General features: G+C 38.1%; 1 protein-coding gene across 2 annotated transcripts in view; it reads left to right on the top strand.

Moving 5' to 3' along the window:
* Nucleotides 1–21,217, top strand: part of UBQLN1 (ubiquilin 1) — a 24,303-nt gene extending 3,086 nt beyond the window's left edge. Inside the window, exons 2-11 of one of the 2 annotated variants that reach the window (XM_027880316.1) lie at nucleotides 6,437–6,588; nucleotides 10,163–10,278; nucleotides 11,642–11,904; nucleotides 12,670–12,828; nucleotides 13,436–13,679; nucleotides 14,197–14,339; nucleotides 15,224–15,307; nucleotides 17,712–17,827; nucleotides 18,140–18,308; nucleotides 20,012–21,217. In XM_027880316.1, coding sequence (XP_027736117.1) covers nucleotides 6,437–6,588; nucleotides 10,163–10,278; nucleotides 11,642–11,904; nucleotides 12,670–12,828; nucleotides 13,436–13,679; nucleotides 14,197–14,339; nucleotides 15,224–15,307; nucleotides 17,712–17,827; nucleotides 18,140–18,308; nucleotides 20,012–20,164 — 1,599 coding nt within the window. In that variant the 3' untranslated portion in view covers nucleotides 20,165–21,217. Of the gene's footprint in view, nucleotides 1–6,436; nucleotides 6,589–10,162; nucleotides 10,279–11,641; nucleotides 11,905–12,669; nucleotides 12,829–13,435; nucleotides 13,680–14,196; nucleotides 14,340–15,223; nucleotides 15,308–17,711; nucleotides 17,828–18,139; nucleotides 18,309–20,008 lie in introns of both variants that reach the window. The other variant, XM_027880307.1, reaches the window with a different exon arrangement.
* Nucleotides 21,218–25,001: the final 3,784 nt, after the last annotated feature.

The raw sequence follows: 25,001 nt of genomic DNA, 5'->3' as shown, positions 1-25,001 counted from the left end.
CTTCCCCGGTTCTTCGTTCGCGAAGACTGGCCATCATTATGACTGTGAGTTGACTTGTTTATTTCTCTGCAATCATTTCAGAATATTACCAGAACAATAACCTGGATTTTCTAGGAGAGTGTTTTGGTTCGTCGGGGCCAAATTTAAGGCTACACAAATCATATTTTATGTTGCTCCATTAATATAAATCAGACCTGCAATTTTTCTGTGAAGATTTTTTTTCCTGTTTTGGAAGACTTCAGCAAAATAGGGTTTGTTATTGCTGATCCTGTGTTGTGCAGCTGGAACAGTGAGTATGCAAGTTGGAATGGAAAGTAACCTTTAAGTACAAAGCCACTCTGGGAGGTCGGTTGATTGCGAGTCTCTGCCTTTTTTTCTTCAAACCTATTTGATTGTGCTGAGCACAGTTTGGCTCAGTATTAGGACAAGGACCAAATATTTGCTTTCTTGACTGGTTATGTGTCGTACAATCTTTGATATTCTTACCTAGAAGAGTTGACTTAATGTGTTTCTGCAAAGAAAAAGTGCACTCATGTTAGGAACAACTTATGCCTTCCTATCTTAGGGAACAGCTTGAGTTGTTTAAGTGGTGAGGTGTTGGAATCAGCTTCATGGAAAATAGTTTTACTTTCATCATTTAGACTGTTTACACAGAGTGAATTTTAGAAGAGTTGAAGCTTGCTGAGGCTTCATGGTGCTCTTTTAATGCCCTGTGTTGACATTTGCAGTTTATCGTAACTGGTTCAGAATTACTGTCCACCAGTGTGAGTGGTGCATTCCGTGAACATTTCAACTCCGAAACAGAGTAACGTGACTAGCTGTGTGTTATTAACTTCTAGGCCAACAAAGAGTGGATATAGTAAATCTGCAGTAAAAATTTCAGAAGCTTGCAGTTCTTGCAGAGAATTCTTGTCAGTCCTGTGATTATATGAAAATTTCAGAGCAATGACCATCTGGAAAACTTAGTGAAATTGAGTTTACTTCCACAGAAAACAGATTTGGTTCTTTTGAAGGTTTGAGGGTTTTTTTTCTGTTTTTTTATTTAACTGAAACATTTAATGGAATTTATTTTCAGTATGAAGTATAGTTTTCAGTAATAGCATACTTAACAGCTTGTAATATGTTTTTAAAACTAGGTGAACACAAACGTGCTTTCTGTACTAGAGCAAATTACAGATAAAAAAACTGACCTACAGAATTATATGTGTAAATGTGTACATTGTGTAGAGGCTCTGCTATTTGTTGAATAGAGATCTCATAAAGTTGTATACTTTGAGTCCAGCTCGTGGTCGATACTTTAAATTCAGAAATCAAAGGTTTCATGTTTGTGCCTGGTTCAGTTTAATTTCAGTTCTCTTAACCTAATCCAATTCTGGTTTGCTGTTTTTCCGTAATCCAGGGATTACTGAATGGTGCAAACAAAGGAGGTTGAAAATATATAGTGGAATCTGACTTGTTCTTCTTTTCCAGGACTGTGATTTAGCTTTCTCTTGACAGTCAAGGCACTAGAGTACATGAATCATTTAGCATTAGGTTTTCCATCATCTGGTGTCTAAAATGGTCTTTATGAAGTCTGCCTTGCAATATACTCTGATTCATATTTCTTAAACAGTTTGGTGTTTTCTTCTCATTTTGGGAACTTAATTAAAATTGTTTTAGAGTGATGATAGGTGGCTATTTGATAGAAGAAAAACCTTCAAAAGTAAATGTATAATGACTTTCCGGACAGTTGGCTTGGTTAGATACAACTCAAAGGTATCAGTTAACCGACTATAGTACTCAGCAAGTGTTTTCTGATAAATAATTGGCAGATACAGTAAAATAAGGAAACCTGTTTAAGTAATACTGTGAAGTGTCTTGTGTGTAGATACTTTTCTGCATAAAAGTAACAGTTTAATATTCATATATTTCTTCTGATTGTTTTTTTTTCTTTATCCATGTCAGATAGGGCCTGCATTCTTCCTGTGAGTTTGTTTTGCTCAAATCCTTCACCTTCAGTCAGCTGTATCACAGAATTTTTAAAGATTGTCCTTTACACAGTTCAAAATTACCAACAGCACAGAAAACTTTAATAAATAATTAGCTATGGTAGAGGTGTCATGTTAAGATTTTTAGAGCAAGGCAACATTTCAACTTAATGACTATAAACCTTGGCTCTGTAAAAAGGTCATTGTCTAGGAGTAAAGTTAGGGCAAAATATTAAGAATTTGGAACATATGGTGACATGGTGTCCTGATTTTGACTGAGATAATTTTCTTAGTAGCTCATGTGGTTCTGTGTGTTTTGAATTAAGTACGAGAATAATGTTGATAACACATCGACATTTTGGCTCTTGCTAAGTAGTGCTGTCATGGTTTAGGAATGGTTCTCCCCAGTTCAGTGCCCCCACCGAGACTCCAAACCACATGCTGCTCTCACTTGCTTCTCTGTTTTCCCCTCTCTTTCTCCACTGTGATGAGTTGGAGAGAAGAATTTTAGGCAGAAAAGATGAAGATCACAAGTTGAGATACAAACAATTTACTGGAAACATCAATGAGATAAGGAAATTAATAGTAACAGCAACAATACAGTGACAGAGGGTATAAGGAAAAGAACGATTCACATGGGAAAAAAAAGTACCCCAGTAATAGACAATACCAGATGGCTTCCTCCACCATATTTTCTCCACCAGAAGCATCCCCTTCACCGCAGAAGAGAGTCGCTTTCCTCTGCTGCAGGCAATTACAGGAAGTGCTATGACCACTAGGTTCTGGCAATGCCTCCTCCTGGCTACTACAAAAATTAACCCTGTTCTGGCCAGTGATTAATCTAAATCAAGGAGTTGACAGTTTGCCTTGCTTTGCCAGTGAGCAGGTACACAAGAAACAGGGAGGGAGTAGATTGCCAGGTGCTTTTTTGGGGAAGAGAAGTATAGCTAACCATTTTTCCTAAGTCAAAGCTTGGAGAAATGGAGTGGCTTGCTGAAGGATGCCAGGAAGGAATAGAACTCGCTAGAATATGAGTCCTGAGCCCTTTCCAGTAGTACGCACTGCTGCACTCTTCCCTTTATGTTCTGCTTATATCCTGTCATTTCAGATGTTCCAAGGTTATGCCGAATGAAAGTGAAGCTGAGGAAGAGACCAAACTTTTCCCTTGCATCTTGAGTAGGATTTGTATGTAAATATGTCTCAGCCCAAACTGGCTCATTAATCTCTGCAGTTTCATTATTGTGACTGGAAAGAAATATGGTGTGTCCTTGAATAATTCATGTATGTTGTCATAGAGGTTGTTTTGTGGGTCCTGGTACATTGGTGGTTGCAATCCTGTCTTACTGCAGTGTTGGTTTTGCATGGCAGCCTACAGCTTCCTTGGGCTGGGGCACTGGAGAGGAAGCAGCTGATCTCTCTCGTGTGCAGCAGTAGGACACAAGGAAGTGGAATGAAGTTGTGTGAAGATTCTTCACTGGGAGGGTTGTCAGTCCTGGAATAGGGTCGTGGGAAGTGCTGGCACCAAGTGCATGGCACCAAGCCTGTCAAAGTTCAAGGAGTTTATGGACAATGCTCTCAGTCATATGGTTTAGTTTTAGGTAGTCCTACAAAGAACAGGGAGTTGGACTTGATGATCCTTATGGTTGCCTTCCAATTTGAGATATTCTGTGATTCCATGAATATTGTTTATCTACTACAACATCAACTTTCTGATGATAATTAAGTTGTGGACCTCACTGTCATATCATATTGTGGAAAATATGATAGTGAGTTTGGGTAAATGACATTACTCTTTGATTTGTCACAGTATGGTAGTCTTTTATTCTTATGTATTAGCTTTGTACCAAATTGTAAGTATTTCTGCTGGTTTTATGTTGCTTTGGAATGTATATTAACGATAACTAACTGGGATAATTCAGAATAGGATGTAACTGCCCGAACAGTTGTTCAGCAAAAAAAGATGTGACATTCCACCCTTAAGGTGGAAGTGAGAAGTGAGCACTCAAGATTTGTAGATGCTTCCTTCCACTTAAAGAGTGAGATGTCACAGAAAGGAATGACAAAAGCCAGAGGCTCCACAAGATCTTGGGAAGTTTTATTTGTAGATTACACACCTGGCATTGGTATGTTAAGTCCTTGACCCTACTATGAGCCCATTGCAGTCGGTTTTGAATAAAGGGGTAAGATGGAAAAGAAGAGAGAAGGAAAGAAATAAAGGAAACAAGAAAATAAGAAAGAAAAAGAGACCAATCCTGGCTCCAGCATTGATCCAGCTGAGGGTGTGTCCAGAGTCCTGAGCACACGTGTGCCTGGGCTTTGTGGGGATACCTTTTTACAGAAAGGCTTTCCCTGCCTCGGGGATAAGTTTCTCACTTTCTATGCACATTTGTTGTCATGTGCAGTCCTTTCTTCTAGACCTTTCTGGAAATGGGTCGTAGGGCTTTGTATGTCTTTTTTGGTCTTGGTTCACCCCACGGTCCATGGTCACTTCTCAGCCTCATTCCTGCACTTGCACTATACTGTGTTGTGCCTATCTCCAGGAGCTACAGTAAGGATATTTGCCCTGGAAAAGTGCCCCTCTACCTTTGCGTGGCCCCATTCTCCAGTCAAATCCTGTTCTTTCCAATGGCATATTATTACCCAAAATCCTTGTTTGTTACCAACAATTCTTGTCTCTTATTACCAACTGTCCTTGGTTGGCTCCACAGCCATCTGGCTGTTGGTATTTGAGACATACACACCAGCCCTTCTGTGATCCTACAAAATATCTAGACTTTATAGCTATTTAATAAGTCAGCATGAATATTTTCCCACATGGATTTCTAACTTTTTCTTAACAGAGTAATTGGTTTTGAAAAGTCCGAAGGGTGGTGGGAATGACTGGATTAGAAAAGAGCCCTCAAGGAAAGATTAACCTTACTGGAATACCTTATTTAAAAGGAAATAACAGTCTGTTTGTGTTGTCCACTGTGGAAAGGACGATAAAGAAATAGGATAGTGAAACACTGAAATAAGTTTCTTGGGAAAATGTTGCTGGGGACCTCAGAGAACAGACTAGATAAACATGATAGAAGTAATTCAGATAAGTAACCCACTTGGAAAAGGAATGGACTAAGTGACTCTCTGGAATACTTATAAATCTAAATATTGCCAATATAAAGGCTGACTGAAAAGTGATTTTTTCAAGAACTAGAACTAACTCAGTGTAGACTTTTAACTAACCAAGGGCAACCTTCTGCACAAACACAGAGACTTTTACTGTATATTGTCTCTTGGACTCTCTCTCCTGTGCTATGAAATACTTCAACTAGAGACTCACTTTCAAAGCATAATACAGTGGTCCTGCCTATTATAAAATGTAATTATTAATAACTAGTTGCAAGATTAGTATTACATTTTTCTATATGGAATGAGACTTCTGTAGGATGTTTGAGATTTTTTTTAAAGTATGATGGTCAACTTGACTTTAAAATTTTAAACAGGGTGAACTTCTGAAAGACTTTCTAACTACCTCGAACTGTTTTAAAAATACTTAGCCTGCAGACTAGTCTTATTGCATAAATTTATTTGCATTCTTATAAGGAAGTTAGTCCTTAGCATTTTTCTTGGATTTACTCCTTTTAAGTTTTGTGAATTTTTTGTTTTTGATGAGAGTATTTTTCCAGAGAAGAATAAATTTCAGTTAGAACTCATTTAAAGCAGAACTTGGTTTTTATTGAGTAGGAAGGCAAGAAGGTATAGAGTGGGCTTCTGTGTTCAGTTGTTTCAATGAGGGTATAATTTCTTAGTGAACTGAAAAATGCAGCTTTTCACCATGCCCTGGCCAGCGATTTGTGCTGCATTTTATGTAGCTGTCTCATGTGTTGAATGAGGAAACAGAGCCACCTAAGGTGTAACTTTTGCCTCTGTGGGAAGGAATGCTGGTTTTGACACATGGAAAGAAGACAGCAAAAATATGTCCAAGAAAAAATGATACTCATTGCCAGCAAAAGTCTAGACAGATTTATCCTGGTTGTGACATTGTATCCTTAGTTTTTCAGCAGTGGATGGTTTCAGTGGTGTGCATGTATGTGTATTAGTGTGTACTTGCTAGTATGTAATCATATGCATACTTGACCACGTGCGTACATATGTCTAAGTAGTGTATATAATAGTATGTATTTATTGACATGGATGTGTGCCTGATGGAACCTACAGTAGTCTTCAAGAGAAATCAGCTTTTTGTTGTCACTAGTTATATAACTAGTGATGTAGATGTGAAGTTCTTCTCATGTTCTTTTTTTGTATGAAAAAGAAATATTTCCTATCTGAAAAAAGAAGTTTAGAATACATAATAAAGTATTTCTGGTTTATGCAGTGCAGGTGAGGTAATACAGCAAATGTAAAAAATATCTTGTTCATAAATTATTAAAAAAATTACAGTTCAATATTCAGTTGCATAAATGTGTAATACTAATTTTTTTGTTTAGTTCAAGGAAGAAATCTCTAAGCGTTTCAAGTCCCACACTGATCAGCTTGTGTTGATATTTGCTGGAAAAATTTTAAAAGATCAAGATACTTTGACTCAACATGGAATTCATGATGGACTCACTGTTCACCTGGTTATCAAAACACAAAACAGGTAACCTTAATGATGAGTGGTCTTTTTTACCTGTAGGAAGTAAAAATACTGTGAAATTTGCATAGCTTTCTGTTGGGCAAACCTAGATTTGACTAAGTCACTTTAATCAGCTCCTTAGTTACAGCTGGTGCCGAATAACTGTCTGAAAGTACAGTGCTCTTTTCTTTGGTTTATCTTGTATTTTAATTAGATTCAGATTTTAAATACACATCTCCTACTTCTTTTTCTTTTTTTTTTTTTTTTTTTAACTTCTTGGGTTTAGTGCTGGCAGTGTTTTGGCTCCATAGTTCTTAGATATTAACTCGTACTCTCCATAGATTCATGTTGTGTAGGTTTTGTTTTCATGCATGAAAACTTTGAGAAAAGCTTTTTTCTCCTCTCTTGTCTGCCCCTCCACTCTCCTCTTCCCTTTTTTTCATCTGCAGTGAATTTTCTTTCCTTGTTTTTGTAACACAGTGAGTAAAGACTCACTGTTTTGGTAAAATGAGGAAAGAAAATTTAGGCAACTGCTTTAGTGCAATGAATTTCTCTGGCTGAACAGACTTTAGATTTGGGCTTTTTGAGTTATCTTTAGAATGATGGTGAGAAAGTTGTATCAGTTGAGCTGTGTTATCTGCACTTCTAGTGAAGTGCTCAAAAATCATTTCAACAAGTAGAGGAATATATCCCTCAAATGTAGCTTGCTTAGTCAATAGGGTGTTCATTATCTACATTGAAAGTGTTCTTGCTCCTGTTCTACTTAGGTCTTTCCTGTTTGTGGTGAGGACCTCCTCTTACAGGAAAATGTCAGATGTTGAAGGAAAGAGGATGGAATATACGAGAGAACAGAAACAGAGAACAGAACAGCTTTCCCTTTCCAGGCCTTACCAAGTCACAAAGGCTTGCTAGTAAACATTAGCATGAAATACAAATGCTTTTTGAAATTAGTAGCATTAGCATTAAATATAGATGCCTTTTGAAACTGGTATCTTCAATTCCGTGTTCACATCCTGGAGGGATTACCTCTTCTGTCCTGGAGTCAAAACACTTGTTTGTACTCCCAGGGGTCTCCCTTCCCTGTCCTGTGCTCTTCTCTGCCTGAAATTTAGACTGATACAAGCCTCCATCACAAACCTGTAGACAATATTAGTTAATACTGCAATTCTGTACCTTGTTTATCTGAACTACTATTCTGCTGTTCCCGGTTTTTTGTTGCTTTTTTTGAGTGTGTCAGAGAGGCTCCGTGAGTAGTGTTAGCAGGATGCTTTTGATTGTATAGTCTTCAGTGGGTTCAGAGGTTGGAGCTACAATAGCTATACCTACTGAAATACCAGTGCCAGTCTCTGGTACCTTCTTGGACTTGGCCTCTGGACGAATTTGGGGAATTTGTGGTGTCCCTGGTTATGTCCTATAAGCATTACAATCCATCTCTTCACTCTCTCCTACTTTCTTGCATAATTTCAGAAGAGTGCATTACTATCATCTGCAGAGTGTTTTAATCATGTCTTGGACAAGGAAGTACAAACGAAAAACTACATGTGCCTATGCTGTCTTCAAATGAGGCATTAGTATTTTCACCCATTAGCTTTGCTTGAGTAAACTAAACATATGCTCCTAAAACCTGCTGGAGGGAAACGTCAGCACAATGACAATCACCTCTGCAAAAGTATAACGTTATCCTGAAACATCTCAATATTCTACTTACTGAAATACCTGAATTTTATGCTTGTCCTGAAAGACAAGATCTAGACCATGCCAGTGTGGCCTGGCAAGTGCTGATTTTTGGCCATGAGTATCAAGATTGATTTGTTCCCAACCACTTTACACTATGCCATTTACTTTTCTGTTGACTGTTGCAGTTACTGTTGCTGCCATATATCTGAACATAGACAAGGGTTCTTTTCCCTTCTAAACAATATTAGTTGTGTAACTTTCAAATAGAATCCTCCAATATTCCAACCAATCCTTGTTGAAAAAGAGGTTATTTTTAACTGTGCTACATTTTCCAGAATGATACAGACTTTCACTGTAGTCTTGTAACCTGGCTTAGGCTGGGTCAGAGCAGCAGTGAGTGATTAGCAATGGGCAGTGAAGATGCACTGGATTTCTAAATAGAGTTCCAGGTCAACACCTGTAATTTGTTCACAAGTAACAGGAGGAATCATAATGGCAAAGTGGATATAAAAGATGATGTGCACTTTACAGGAGTCTCACTCAAAAACTTGAATCTGACAGGTTTGACACTCAGACCATTTTCTTTAGAGTGTATTTCAGTTTCTTCCAGTTTCCATGGAAGTATGAACTGCAAGCTTCAATCTCATCTACTCTTCTCTCATGTTTTTGAGAATTTTTGTGTTTGTTACATGAAGAGGTATAATTGCTTCTCAAAACAGTTTCTCAATTGAAAGTACAAGTAGGATTATATTCTTATTATTTTTCTTTTGCTTATGCACAAGAAATGTATGTGTTTTTTAGACTAAAGAAAACCAAATATCTCTGGCAGGAGATTCACAGTCAAAATACAGTTTATAATCTTCCCCCTTCAAGTCACAGCTCCTTGGCCAGTGTGTTTGCAGTTGCTGTTAATGGAGTTAGAGAACTCTTAAAAAACTTCAGGAAAGCCTCTGCATCTGAGCCATCTTTCAAGCATGGATTTTTTTTTTTTTTGGTGTGGTTGGGGTTTCTTTTCCTGATCTTTGCTTCAGTGGAGCAAGCACAGAATTTTGTTATAGCAGAAAGATACTCCAAGATGAACTGACATATGAAGTCCAGTGTACTGTCAAATTTTGAAATCTGTGTGAGGTCTAAATCCATAGTTTTACAAGTTATTTTATACTGTAGTACTGCAAATACAGGTATTTATGAGATTGATTGTTTAACCAGATTTGAGAGCTGATTTGAGTTTCAAACTAGCCTCTTTTCTTTTTAAACAGAGAGGTCAGGCTGGCTTTATTCTAGCTCAGTTCCTTGATCTCTTTTGCTACATGGCAACACCTGTGTTTATGTCTGCAGTAGGAAGGTGTGGTGAGTATATCATATGGACAGCCTTTAGTGCCTGTGCTACATTATGCTGGCTTTAGCTTTATGTAACTACATTTTTAGCCTTTTCTTGAAGTCTTAAAGGTATTGAGTCTGATACATAGTGAAATGAAGCATTAACTGAATTTTACATTCGATAAAGCTTCCTTTTAAAATGTGGTGTGAAACAAATGCCACATTGAATTTTTAAGGCTTTATTTCTTTAAGGTGCACGCATGTAATTGGTAGTATTTGAGTATGGTGGAAGAAGGCATGGATCCTTAAAGCAAGGTAAGAACAGAGGAAATAATTCATTGACAGGCATCCCAGGATAGGATGAGAAAGTGGTTATGGGTGCAGTGGTACTCATCTGTTTTTTTAATATTTGAAACTCCTGTTCTGAAATATTAGACATGTCTGAGAAAGATTTGTTTTAGGAAGCTATCTGTGGATAACTGGTTTTTGAGAAGGAATCAATATCTAATTTAAGATTGTCAAGTATAATACTATTCCTACATTAAATAGCATTATTTAAAATAACTTTTTAAACTCACAGGTTTTAAAATTGCTTTTTTAGATCACAAGACCACCCAGCTCAACAGGCAAACACCACTGGGAATGCTGCTACCACATCAACATCAAGCACTAGTACTTCAACACCGGCTTCAACAAATAGTAATCCTTTTGGCTTGGGTAAGAATTTTGGTTAGGTAGCATTGTGGGTGTCTTCTCTTGGATTCAGGTAATTGTCCCTGAAGCTTCATTCTACTGTAGTCAGAACTTAAAAAAAACCCTCCAAACACAGCAGCCAAAAAGCTGATTACAGGTATGTTTCGAGTTGGTTGTAGGAGGTCTCTGATGTGTAAGTTACCAGAGGAAAGTTGTTTCTTTTATCTTAAACAGAATCACAGAATAGTTTGGGTTGGAAGGGACCTTTAAAGGTCATTTAGTCCAATCTCCCTGCAATAAACAGGGACATCTTTAACTAGATCAGGTTGTTCAGAGCCCCATTCAACCTGATGTTCAGTGTCTCCAGGGATGGAGGATCCACCTCCTCTCTGGGCAAACTGTGCCAGGGTTTCACAACAAACTTCAGACTTGTACTTTTCACCTTCAGTAGTAAGGTGCTACTGATGTTATACTTTGGCACTATGGATAATGAAACTTCTTCCAGTGTCCTTGTGTTCCCTAAATGTGCATCCAAATTCCTGTTATCTGAGAACTGATGAAGCTCTGAAGTTGGACGTGTAACACAAAGCACATATCTGTAATAGAAACAATAAAATTGCTGCTAATCTTACAGTTAAGTATTTCTCAGGTTTCAAGTCTGATTGTATTATGAGTCTTTGCTTTTACGAATAAAGAGGCTGCACTCTATTGACTTAAAATAATAACATCTTTTCATAATTGCAGTCGGGTTTTTGTTTAATTCTCTTTCACCTTTTTTGCATTTGTAGGGTGGGGTAGAGGTAGATTGGAAAAGCCAACCCTGTTAAGGAATTGATTGTTTAGGTTTAAATGGTTCCTCAGTCTGACTAGTACCTCAAAATTTTTATTTGGACTAAGCAAAGGACAGCAATTCAAAACATAATTAACTCTTGGTGTATTGCTGCCAAGAGAAACTCTACTTTTAATTACAATAGGGAATATGACTCATACTGGGAGTTCTCTCTTGGTTTTAGTCTAACCAAGAGGAGACAGATAAATGATTTTTACAAATGCAGATGGTAAGTGTTGCTGGTGGGAGTGAGACCTGGACCTAAAGCCCCAAAACTCAAACATTTCTTGTATCCTGGCTGTTGAAAATGAGAAGAAAAGCTATTAGAATTGTAGTAGGTTATATTTAAGATACAGTTCATTGGATTTTTGTTATTTAAAGAAGCAAACTCTTAGTGGGTAACTCCTTAACAACCTTGCAAAGATGGGCCTTTCCATTCATTTTCATTATTTTGAAGTGTAGGATATGTTCAAGTTGTGTATTAATAAAGGGCCTGGATGTGTTTGGAAGTATACTAGAAAATGGAAGTTCAATTATCTTTTTTTCATCTGCTTAAAGGTGGCCTTGGAGGTTTGGCAGGTCTGAGTAGCCTGGGCTTAAATACTTCAAACTTTTCGGAGTTGCAAAGTCAGATGCAACGGCAACTTATGTCCAACCCAGAAATGATGGTTCAGATAATGGAAAATCCATTTGTTCAGAGCATGCTTTCAAATCCTGACCTGATGAGGCAGTTAATTATGGCTAACCCTCAAATGCAGCAACTGATACAGAGAAATCCAGAAATCAGTCACATGCTGAATAATCCAGATATAATGAGACAGGTATGTAGAAAGATCTGTTCATGACTTTTGATTATACTGTAACTATAAACAACAGAGCAGGAATTGAACATGCTTAGTGGAGTGGGTGAACGTTCTTGAAGTATTTAAGCTTATTGAAAATCCATAAAAGGTTGCCGTAGACAACTAATGTTTATTTTTCGACTTTTTATTGTTCAGAATAGACTGATAATTCAGAAAACCTGCAGCACACTTTTCGGACATTGAAGACTATGTAGTCATGTCTTCTGAGGCTAGAATTGGATATGCCTCCACTTAAAACCTGTTGTCTAGCCAATGAATTTAACAAGAGTAATTCTCCAAAATACTACATATTTTTATTTTATCTCACTTCTAAATGCTTTTAAAATTAGATGATACATAGGATATGTTGTGTTGCAGAATGTATCAAAACCCAACTAGATAAATAGATGCTTTTTAAATTGTATGTATTTAAAGTTCATGCTATAGATTGCCTGCTGTAATGGTGCTAGAAATAATAAGAATATATTGTGTGGAAAAGATGAAGGAAGAAAAGAGTAGTTCATTCAGGGGTTTTCTTTTGCTTAGCCACTCTTCCACCCAGTCAGCTGTGGTAGAATGCTGGCTAAACACCAAATTGTGTTGACTCACACTTAAGCTTGATTCAGCTTTGATCATAATTTCAAACTGGGTTAGACTGGGTTAACTAAGATACTGCTAAATGCTGACGTTTTCATTTTAGAATGGATTTCTTATTAATGCAGATTAAACGTTCCACTTCTCTAGACACTAGAACTTGCTAGAAACCCTGCAATGATGCAGGAAATGATGCGAAACCAGGACCGGGCCTTGAGCAACCTTGAAAGTATACCAGGGGGATACAATGCCTTGCGACGCATGTACACAGATATTCAGGAGCCAATACTGAATGCAGCACAGGAACAGGTGAGAAAAGATTACAGATTACACCAAAAGAGAATATTTCTTTTTTTAAATAAAAGCATGTAAGTAATGTAAATTTCCAAATGTGTACTTGCCAAAACATTTCTTGAAACTTGCAAGTTGTTATGTAGCCTTTTACTCTTGAAAGAACTTTAAAAATCCTGTATTCTTGTTAGCCTGAAGAAGTATAAGTATCACTTTGTGTGATTGAGAAGCTATTTTCAAGTTAATATATTTCTGTATTACTTAATTTTTAATTCCTTTAATTGTTTGCCTTAAAATTTGGAGGTGCAGTAAAATCTTTTTAAGGGTGTGTTTAGTAACTTTGAACTGAAGATAACAAGAATAAAAGGCTTTGAATTTGGAAACCAGTATACAGGATAGCATCTTACTGTGATAAAAATACAGTGTAGTAGCAACCCTACTTACAAAAAGAAATGTGATTTAATTATTTGGAGGTCCTAGTATCTCTCGGTATTAGTGTCTTTTCACAGTATTTAGTTACTGTAGAATTGTGAGTATAACTGATTAAGAGGTGTAAACATTTATCCTCATGATTCATTTGGAAAGGTAACTTGTTGATTATACGTTTGCTTTCCTTTCTCTGTAGTTTGGAGGTAACCCATTTGCTTCTTTAGTGAGCAATGCATCAACAGGAGGGGACAGTCAGCCATCTCGTACAGAAAATAGAGATCCTCTGCCAAATCCCTGGGCTCCTCAGTCCAACTCACAGACTTCCACAACAAATACCAGCACTAGTGGTGAGAGCAGTGGCAGTGGTAATGCTGAAAATAGCACTTCTGGCACTACGGGACAGAGCTCAACTGGACCAAATTTGGGGCCTGGACTAGGAGGTGTGTTTGTTGCTGCAATTGTATATATTTGCACGTACTTGAAAGCTTGCTGAAATGATTCTTTCATTAGAAAGAGAATTTTTGATTCAAAGTTTTTATTGCTATTTTCTTTTGTAAATAGCATTTTATTAGTATAATTTACATTTTACTAGTATCAAAGTTCTCTGTAGGAAAAAATATGAAAAATAATTTAAGGCTATAACAGTGTTACTTAAACACTTTTTAAATTTAAGTTGTCTTAAAATAACAAAAGTAGGGAATCTTTAGATGAATTATGGGGTTTTTTCTATTTCAAGGCAAATGTGAAAACAGCTAATAATGTGGATACTTAATGGGACTGCTTCTTGGGTATGGCATCTGTCTTAGCTTCTGGGATAGATGTGTCTATGTAAGCATAAGCACAGTAAGATATATTTCCGGGTCTAAAATACATAAAAAACAGGTGGTTGTATCCTGGTTTTGGATAGTAAACGTCTTGACTACCACCAGACTAAAGTGGCCTTTTACTTTTTTTAAGCTGGTATGTTCAACACACCAGGAATGCAGAGCTTATTGCAACAGATAACAGAAAACCCACAACTTATGCAGAATATGTTGTCTGCACCCTACATGAGAAGCATGATGCAGTCATTAAGCCAGAATCCTGATCTTGCAGTACAGGTAAATTGCATTTGGTGTAGTGATGTATTTATTGTGTGTGTTGCAGTAAAAAAAACCCCAAAACATAAAACCCAAATAGCTCTACAGCTGTGTGTAGTGAATGACCCTGTTTTTAATGTTAATCTCTAACTCACTGAAATTATTACCTGCAATTAACAATTTGTCACAGTGAGTTTCTTCAACTTGTAGTTGGGCATCATGTCTGACATGCTTCTAAAATAACTTGTAAGGCTATGTATGTTTCGTATAGCCCTGAACTTGTGACCCAGCATAAGAAACAGACAGAACAAATGCTTTGGTAAATTAAGGTGGACCTATCGGTAAATAAATACCCCCACTAACTTGGGAGAAGTGAAGGGAGGGGACTTGGTGCCATATCTAGGTATTAAGCTGTTTTTAACTTCACTTTTGTGACCTGTACTCCCTCTAAAAATGCAGATGCTGTTTTATGAGTGGTATTGTAGAAGTGCTTTCAAATTTTACTTAAAGCAGTGATATCAGAAATCAAATCCTGAACTGAGATTGAAAAAATATTATCTTTTCTATATTAAATACTACTTGGAAATATCCTTGACTTCAAGTAACGTTTACAGGGAGCTATTACTTAGATCTATAGTTAAGGCTGAACAGAAAAGGATTTTCTTGTAATAATTGGCAAGCCTACCTCATGGAAATTCATTCACTTAAAGATAAAAAACCCCAACCAAGCAACACCAAAATAAAGCAAAACACCTCCAAAAAGTTTTGGCCAAAGGAGGAGTAGATGATTATTATTCATGAATATGAAGTTATTTTCATTGACTATTACCATAACAGTAGTTGTTGTAAAGTCTTCTGTGGATTTTACTGCTTGATCTATGAAGTTAAATATTTTTGTCTTATAGATGATGTTGAATAATCCTTTATTTGTTGGAAATCCTCAACTTCAGGAACAAATGAGACAACAACTTCCAACTTTCCTTCAACAAGTAAGATGAGATAGTAGCTGTTAATAAATGTTTGGAAGTCAGTGGGCAATATTTTTAGTAAACTGGTACCTGTCTTGGTTTTGGCTAATAGCTAGATTCTGCAATATATTCTTATTAGCTTTAGAAACTAAGTCATATTGTCCCTTAATAATATTCTTGCTTAATGTCTCCATCCCTTTCAAAAAACTGACTGTTGTCTGTGATTAGATAAAACAACCACTTAGACTTGCTCTTTTTTCTTTGCTTAGAAGGAATAATTGTTCCTGCTACACACCAGCCAGTTCTTACAAAACACCTGTTTGTAACAAGATTTGTTTCACAAATTAAAAGGATTAGTACTTTTCCCACTATTAGGTAAAGCTTCACTATGCTTTTCTTACTTCTTCAAACCTGCCTTATGTATTTGGAAAAGAGATCTTTCAGCATGCCTTGAAAGACCGAAGTCATTAGCTGACTCAGAAGAAGTGGTTTCTGAATTTTTTGCCTGTAAAGATTGTCTTCTCCTCAACATTGTGCTTGCAACCCAGGTATCTGCTCGGTACTAGTTGACACAGTGTGTAGTAGCACTGTGTTCTGTAAATGGGAGCAAGCATGATTTTTTTAGGAATCGAAATCCACTGCATGAATTCCATCATTAGGCAGTCCTCACAAATCAGTGTAAATGTGCACTGTCAAGATCTGACTGCACACAGGAGGTTCTGTAACTAAAATAATTAGCACATACTTGAATTATAGTAGCATGTTCAGTGTTTAGAAGATACCATTTATATTGTTTCAACCACGTAAAGGGTTGTGTTTTATAATGCCACTGCTTTGTAATGATTCAGTAGTATCTGAGGAGCTAGTACCACATGTATGTTTTGAAATATGTGAATAAATGGTAATTAATGAATGCACAGTAAGAATAATTTCTGTTTCCTGTGGATATCTCCTGTCAGTATCACTGTGGAGTTTATCAGCTAGTTCTTTGTTGTATTCACTATGTAAGGTCAGGTGATCAACAACATTAGCAGGTGAGGTAAAGTCAAGAAATATTTGGGTATTTTCAGAATGTTGATAATATTGCAACTTGTACTTCCTTAGTTATCTACTGGTGTTTATATTATGGGGTTGGGACACAGAAACCATGGAATATGTATAATGGAAGGCATCTTTTGCAATGAAGGGCAATTGCCCAGCAGAACTAGGAAAGAATTGCTGCTACTGGAATTAATAACATTAATAGGTAAGATCCAGGTCACCTAAGTGCTCTGAGAATAGTTTCGCCACCATTTCTGCAAGACAGCTTCAAATATCAGACAGTAAACTAGTTGCAGCAGTTTTCATTGGAGAATCCAAAATCATTTCCTCTTTAAAATCTGAGTAACCTTTGCTATCTATATATTTAGTTATTCTTTTAGCTATCAGGAAGATAAAAATCCAGGAGATGAATGGAGAGTAGTAACTTCTGTACTGAAGTCTCCTTAGGCATCCATATTCCAGAGCAGAGTTCTTCATGTCCTATTCTCCAATTCTGCTCTGCACCAGAGGAAGCCTAATCTGTGATTTCTACATGAATCAAAAAGGGGTTTTCAGCAAAAATAATTTGATCTAGTTGCCAGGGAAAGGGTGCTAAGATTATAAGCCTGCCTACTATTTGAAGTAGGTCTGGCTACCAAAACTATGTCATTTGTAACTGAAACTTATTTTTCACTCATCTATTTGTTAGAATAGCAGAAGTAAGCTTAAACCGCTAGTTTTGGTTTTGTATCTAAAATAGTCAGGTTTTTGGATGCTTTGGTTCAGGAATGAAAAGGATTTGCCTTTTAAATCATTAATGGATGTGAGAACAAATTTTTAATTGAAGTCACAGTAGAGTGAGAATCCTTGAATGTTATACGTTTGCTTGCTTGTATTTTTGCAGTGTATTTGTTTACATTTCAGGCTGTGAAGGCACTGCATATGAGAAGATGTGTACAAATAGTCGTGACGAAACTGCTGTGATCTGAAATTAGCTAGGAAGAAGAAATGCAGTAGTTTTTCTTTGATATCTACTGGGCAAGTTTCATCACATTGAGCATTGTTGCTTACCAGTAGTATGATAATTGATAATAGGATACCAATTCTAGAATAATGTTGTACTAACACAGACCTACGGCTTTGAAAGATTGAGGTCTGTAATGAAAAATACTACTCCTTGTGTACTTCTCATTTGAAAGGCTTTGTCCGCATCTAGAGAGTTCATTGATTACTTTCTATGAAAGTTTTCTCACAGAAAAAAAGATAACTAAAGGATTTCCTATAAGTATTGAACTACAAAATTGAAAAACAAGTTCTGAAATTGTGTCAGATTCTACAAGAGATCTACAAAAAAAATTAATTTGGGACATCTGCATATGATTAAGAATTTCTCTCCTTTTCTTAGATGCAGAATCCTGACACATTATCAGCTATGTCAAACCCTAGAGCAATGCAGGCTCTGCTACAGATTCAGCAGGGCTTGCAGACATTAGCAACAGAAGCACCGGGCCTTATACCAGGGTAAGAATTGATTTAGACAGGAACTTTACCCTTGTATTGTTCGTTCTTTTTACATTTAGAGATTGATTAAGTTTTTATTAAACATTCCTCTTCCTGCCTCTTTTTAGTTTAACTACACTTGTTCTGGAATCTCTCACATTTTTGCCTGCTGTGTACTTCTAAATAGTGATAACTCTGGTCTTTCTCATGGTACTGTATTTAAGTTGCCATCCCCTCTTTGACAGAATTTGTACATTGTAATTAAAAAATGAGAAGAGACAAGCTAGTATTTATTATTCAAGTGGTGTATTTCTTTTTCTCTACTTTATACAGATTCAATCCTGGTTTAGGTGGATTGGGGAGCGGTGGAGCTCCTGCAGAGTCCACTGGGCCTAGTTCTGCTTCAACTGAAAATACAAGTCCAGCTTCAGGAACTGCTGAACCTGGTCACCAGCAATTTGTCCACCAGATGTTGCAGGCACTTGCTGGTGCAAATGCTCAGGTAAAGTAGCTCACTGTATTCTAGATGTTTTGACTTTTCACTTTGGTTTGTTGTTTTTGTTGTTGTAAACCACTGGAGGGTCTCCTGGATGCTTCTGGTCAATGGGCAGTAGAGGAGGCTTAAAAATGCTGTTGCAGCCATGCAAGAAAATGCTGAAAAAACACCAAATTTGAGTAAAGGTGTCAGTTGATTTTTATATACTCATCTTCATGCTCTGGAGTTTCAGAAGTGCTTGTACAGATTGAGACAGATCGAGGTGATAAGATTCACTGATAAGTGTAGTGTGGATTCAGGCAAGAGTAAAGCTTGAGCATATTTACCTGTGTGCTCTTTGCCTCTATTGCTGTTACTCTTTAGCTGTAACTATATCTCTGTCCACCTCTTTGGAATAGCCACTCTCTGCCTATTTGCAGCCTGAATTTGAACACTTATATCCTGACTTCCAGATTGCAGTGCATTTTGTTAACATAGTGAGTGGGATTAAAGGTTTCCAGAGAGCTCCAGAAATCAAGCAGAGGTAGCAACTTCAAGTAATAGTAGAGTGGTGAGCATGCTGTTAACTTTCAGGAATGTTGTGTGAAACAACACCCATATGCTGGGTATCTACCATGTGCAGTGGCAGACTCCTGGTGGAAAGGGCAGTGCTGCTTTTCCCTCCTTGTTTGCCATGGAGTGAGTTAGTTCAGCTTTGCTGATCTGATAGATGGTTTTTCCTCTTTGTTATCTAACCACTTGAAAGCATTCATGGGTGTTACTGTAGCAAACCATATTCTTATATGTTTTCACTTATGCTGTCAAATCTTACCCTACTGGGTCAATATTTTGTTAGTTTTGTTTGAGGAAAGCAGGCTGGGGGGCAGTTCTTAAATTTCAGGTTACATCTTCTTTGTATTGGTTTGTAACCATATGCAGATTTTAAATACATGTGGTAATTTCTTGATGTGTGAAACTGCTGAATTAGAACAACAGGAAAATTAGCAGTAGCTGCACAAGTTTTGTGTTCCGAACTAAATTGAGTCATTGATTTTAAAAAGTGACTTCCCAGCATTTTATTTTCCTATAATTGTTCTGATTAAAAGAATGCCTCTGAAGTTCATACCATTGAAATAATGCAGATTTTTGCCATGAGTTTGTGTAAGCAGAATTTTTCTATAAAGCACAGTTGTCACTTTGCCTTAGGCTCAAGCTTTCTAACAGTTAAGGTTTTGGTAATTTTAGTCAACAAATACTTCGAGTGTTACAAAAGAGGTGATTTCTATATCAAGGCAAAATAAGACCTGTGATGGTCAATATTGCTGACAGCAACATTATACTCTTTGCTGTTCCACATTACTATGCTGAATTCTGTTTCATTTTTAAAAAAATATGTATATATGTATATATGTATCTTTAAGAAATAGATCATGGGATATAAATTTACCCAATTTAATTTTAAGCCTCTTTTATCAAACAACCAGTTTTTCCTGCAGTTATTTGGGAATGTTACATAAGTGTAGTTATTCTTTAGATTTGAAGGTACTGACTTGTTGAAAAAAAATATTCAATTGCTAATTGAATTTGTCAGTATGTATTTTTTGGAACTTGAAAAAGGTGTAGTCAAAAATTAGGAAAGACAAAGCAGTGCAGAACCAAACTTTGTTTAATTTCTGTATTTTGCTATATGCATATTACGTTTTTATAGTTCAAAATTTTGTTCTTAGCAGTTACAAAACCCAGAAGTTCGATTTCAGCAACAACTGGAACAGCTGAGTGCAATGGGCTTTCTGAACCGTGAAGCAAATTTACAAGCACTAATAGCAACAGGAGGAGACATCAATGCAGCTATTGAAAGGCTGCTTGGCTCTCAGCCTTCATAGCAGTGTTTCTTTTAACTTTAAAAAATGTAATTTATTTTTGATAACAGCTCTTAAATCTTTCAAATTGCTTTATTTCATTCTGACTCTTGGGATTGTCTTGTCATAACTGAAACCAGCCTGATGCATTTGAAGGTGGAATGCAGTAGTTTTCTTCAAACAGTGGGAATCGATGCGTCTTCACTTTCTTGAATGCATCAGTTCTTTTGTTCTGCATTATTTGTGATTTTTTTGAAACAATATCAGCTTTCACAGTTGGATGAACAAGTTTTGTCTGACCTACAAATGGCCAATGTATTTACTACCTAAACAGTATCCTTCAGTAGTAATTTATGTAGATTACAAATTAATAAAAAGGAAACAAATGAATTGAAGCTGTGGGTACCAATACTGCTTATTGTGATTTTGGCATGTTGTTTTTCTTGACTAGCAAAATGCTGGAAGATTTATACCACTTGAGTAATGTACCATCTTTTGCTTTAATTTGTATAAACACAATATATACAATGCAGACAGCTCATTTCTAGAGATGTACACATTACAATAGAATGAGATTGTAAGTAATGGGAAAAAATAAAAACCAACAAAACCCCCACAAACACCAAAAAAGAACACAGGAAAAAAAGTCATAATACTTGGATTTGGTGTAGAATCTTCCAGGACCTTTGGTAACTATTTCAGAAAAAATGCTTAAGCAAGTTCAGTTAAAATATACTAGAATTACTGTTCTGGTTGTCTCTTTACAGTTAACTGTACAGAAATTCACATTATAACATTATCTCAGTATTCACAAAGATTAACTGTAAATTACTTCTGTCATTGTGCAAATTAAAGGGGGCAGGGCCTTGTGCTCTGGAATTGCTTCTAAGGCTTTTGGGCTTGTTCCACTGAGATTCTAACATATTCTGATTTGTAATTAAAGACGTTATTTTCATTCATGGTCATACGATACTCTATTTACTTTTAACCAGCAAGTAAAAATACTGTATAGCTTTTGAGTTCCTATTGGTAGTTACTTCTCTTGTGCACAGATAATAAATGAATTAAAAAAATCTTGTCTCAGTGTGTTTGTAGTTGATCCATTCTCTAGACTTCAGGGTGACTGTCCAGCTTCAGGGCATCTGAGTGCAAGTTCTGGGTATATTCATCAACTCTGGGCTAAGATTAGTAAACAACTCTTGGAGTGTGAGATGGAGGCAAGAGAGTAAGAGTTGTGTGATGTTGAAGACTTCTAGCATAGAAAAGATGGGGATAGAAGAAAAAAATATTAAATGAAATAGCATCTCCTTTTTATTGTTTTTTTTTTTTTCTGTGTGTGTCAGTGTAGTTGTGAACATGCCCACTAAATTGTATTGCTTTAAAACACTTGGTTTGAGCATTCTCTCTTTTGACAAGTACAAATTCGATTTGCTTGAAAGCAGTCCATGCAAGTGGTTTTAAGTTACCCACTTTGAGTTAAAGTTGTTAATCAGTCTGATGAAACAGAATTATAGTGCAGTATACTGAAAGAAGTTGAGCACACTTCAGCCCATAGTGGAATTTTTAAAACTTTTGGCAAAGGCATGCATGTAGTTTGTCATTAAGTGCATTGTATTATCGCAGAAGAGGAGTTTTACTCACTGTCCAGTAATGCTGTCTCCTACTTTACCATTAAGTAAATTGATCAAACAATGCTGTTGGATGGTACTGGGAAAAGTTCAAGAAAATCTCTTCCCTTGGATTGAAGATTCATAGATTAACAGCAGCACAGTGTTAAACAGACAGATAATTTCACAAATATATTTTTTAATTTATAATTTAATATATTCAAAACCTTAGAAGAAAACCTACAGTTTGTATTCAAAATTGTTATTATTTTTATTTCCCAGCCAGTGGTTGGATCCATTATTGTACCTGCACAGCAACTTCCATTGGAAGGAGAGTTTTCCATTGCCCTGAGTGCAAAGCTATGATACAATCATAGAATTGCTTGGTTTGGAAGGGACCTTAAAGGTCATTAGTTACAGACCCCCTATCCCAGGCAGGGATGCTGCCCAATAGACCAAGTTGCTCAGTGCCCCATCCCGCTTGGCCTTGAACACTTCCAGGGACAGAGCACTCACAGCTTCTCTGTAACCTGTTCCAGTGCCTCACCACCCTCGCAGTAAATTTCTTATTAACATCTAATCTAAACCTGCCCTCCTTCACCTAAAGGCTGTTCCCTCTTGTACTATCACTCTATGCCCTTGTTTTCTTGTAGGCCCCCTATAGCACCTGGAAGTGCTGTAAGGTCAACCTGGAGCAATCCCACCTCTCCTAGCCTGTCTTCATAGGAGAGGTGCTCCCTCTGATCAGTTTAGTGGACCCCCTCTGGACTTGCTCCAAGAGGTCAGTCTTTCTTACGCTGGGTGCACCAGAGCTGGATGCAGTTCTCCAGGACAGGTCTCAACAGAGCAGAGGGGGAGAATGCCCTCCCTTGACCTAAGGACTGACCCATGGTGCTTTTGATGCAGTCCTGCATATGACTGACAATAGTAAGTAAGATCCCCTGGAAAAATATTTTTGCAGGTGCTAGGCTCCATCAGTGCTGGTCCCTTTTCAAACATCACCTCCTAAGGACACAGGAACAGACAATTCCCAAATGGTGGAAGTCAAGCAGGAGAGGCAGAAGGCCAGCTTGGCTGAGCAGGGATCTTCACTTGCACATAAAGGGAAAAAGGAAGGTGTATGCCCAGTGGAAGCAAGGTCAAGTGACATGGGAAGAATCCAGATGCTGCTTGCTGCTGTAGGGAGAAACTTCGTGTGGCCAAGTTTCAGTTGGAGTTGAAGCTGGCCAGAAACGTGGGGGACAATAAAATGACTATTTTCACATATATTAATAGCAATAGGCAGCATAGAAATATCGTAGAAATACCGTCCCATTACAGGATGGGGATGGTCACCTCACAAACAGGGACAGAGACAAGACAGAAGTGTTTAATTCTTTCTTTGCCTCTGTCTTCAACACGGATGATGGTCCAAGGGAGTCAGAGTGACCTGGGCTGAAGGACCATGACTGTGAGAATGATCAATTCCCAATTGACCCTGAACTTGTGTGGAATCTCCTGCTCCAGCTGGATCCTTACAAATCAATGGGGCCTGATGGGATTCATCCCAGAAGCCTCAGAGAGCCGGCTGATGTCATCACAAAACCTCCCTTGATTTTTGAGTGGTCTTGGGAGTCCAGAGAGGTCCCAGCTGACTGGAAGCTGGTGAACATTGTCCTGATTTTCAAGAAGGGCAAAAAGGAGGACCCTGGAAACTACAGGCCTGTCAGTCTCACTTCAGTGTCTGCTAAAATTATAGAGAAGGTTATTTTGGTAGAAACTGAAAAATGCCTGAAAGACAATGCAGTCACTGGTCACATTTTTAGCCATCAGTGCGCTTGTAACAAGTGTGGGTAGAGCCCTTCTCAAATCTTCGTTCGCAAAGCCTAGCCATGAAAATTGGTCACAGCCAGCACAGCTTCATGAGAGGAATGTCCTGCTTGTCAAACCTGATTTCCTTTTATGACAAGGTCATACACCTGGTTGATCAAGGGAAGTCAGTTGATGTAATCATTTTGGATTTCAGTAAAGCTTTCAATACTGTCTCTCCCAGGATCTTTCTGGAGAAAATGCCCAGCACACAGCTGGATAAACACATCGTGTGATGGGTGAGCAATTGGCTCATGGGTGGAGCACAGAGGGTAACAGTGAATGGGGTAACATCAGACTGGTGACCTGTCACGAGTGGGGTTCTACAGGATTGCATCTCGGGCCCTGTGCTCTTCAACATCTTCATAAATGACTTGGACGCAGGACTGGAAAGGATACTGAGCAAGTCTGCAGATGAAATAAAACTGGGAGGAGCTGCTGACTCCCTCAAAGGCAGGGGGGCCCTGCAGAGAGACCTTGACAAATTAGAGGTCTGGGCAGTCCCCAGCGAGAGGGATTCAATGAGGGAAAGTCAGATTCTGCACCTGGGATGGGGCAACCTTGGATATTCGCACAGACTGGGGAATGAGGTGCTTGAAAGCAGTACCATGGAAAGGGACCTGGCGGTCCTGGTCAAAGGCAAGTTGAATATGAGTCAGCAGTGCCCTGGCAGCCAGGAGGGCCAACCATGTCCTGGGGGGCATCAGTCAAAGCTTCGCCAGCCGGTCAAGGGAGAGAATGGTCCCGCTCTGCTCTTCACTGAGGTGGCCTCATCTTGAATATTGTGTGCAGTTTTGGGGCACCACAGTGTAAGAAAGATATTAAGCTCTTAGAGAGTGTCCAGAGAAGGGCAACAAAGACGGTGAAGGGCCTTGAGGGGAAGCCATATGAGGAGCATCTGAGATCACCTGTTCAGCCTGGAGGAGACTGAAGGGAGACCTCATTGCAGTTACAACTTCCTTGTGAGAGGACGAGGAGGGGCAGGCACTGATCTCTTCTGTATGGTGACCAGGGACAGGACTAGAGGGAATGGCCTGAAGTTCTGTCAGGTGTTGTTTAGGTTGGAGATTAGAAAGAACTTCTTCACCCAGAGAGCAGTTGGGCGCTGGAACAGGCTCCTCAGGGAAGTGGTCACAGCACCAATTCTGGCAGAGTTTGAGAAGCGTTTGGACAATGGTCTCAGGCACATGGTGTGACTCTTGGGGATGGTCCTGTGCAGGGCCAGTAGCTGGGCTGGGTGATCCTTGTGTGTCCCTTCCAGCTCAGGACATTCTGTGATTCTGTGACTTTCTGGGCTGCAAGTATACATTGCTGGGTCATGTCAAGCTTCTCAACAACATCCCCAAGTCCTTCTCCTCAGGGCTGCTTTCAATCCATTCTCCACCCTGCCTGTGTTTGTGCTTGGG

The sequence above is a fragment of the Empidonax traillii genome, unplaced genomic scaffold (assembly GCF_003031625.1).
Source record: "Empidonax traillii isolate 1590-97213 ecotype Southwest subspecies unplaced genomic scaffold, ASM303162v1 scaffold6:size4315531, whole genome shotgun sequence".
Lineage (NCBI taxonomy): Eukaryota > Metazoa > Chordata > Aves > Passeriformes > Tyrannidae > Empidonax > Empidonax traillii.
This window is presented reverse-complemented; position numbering and strand designations above follow the sequence as displayed.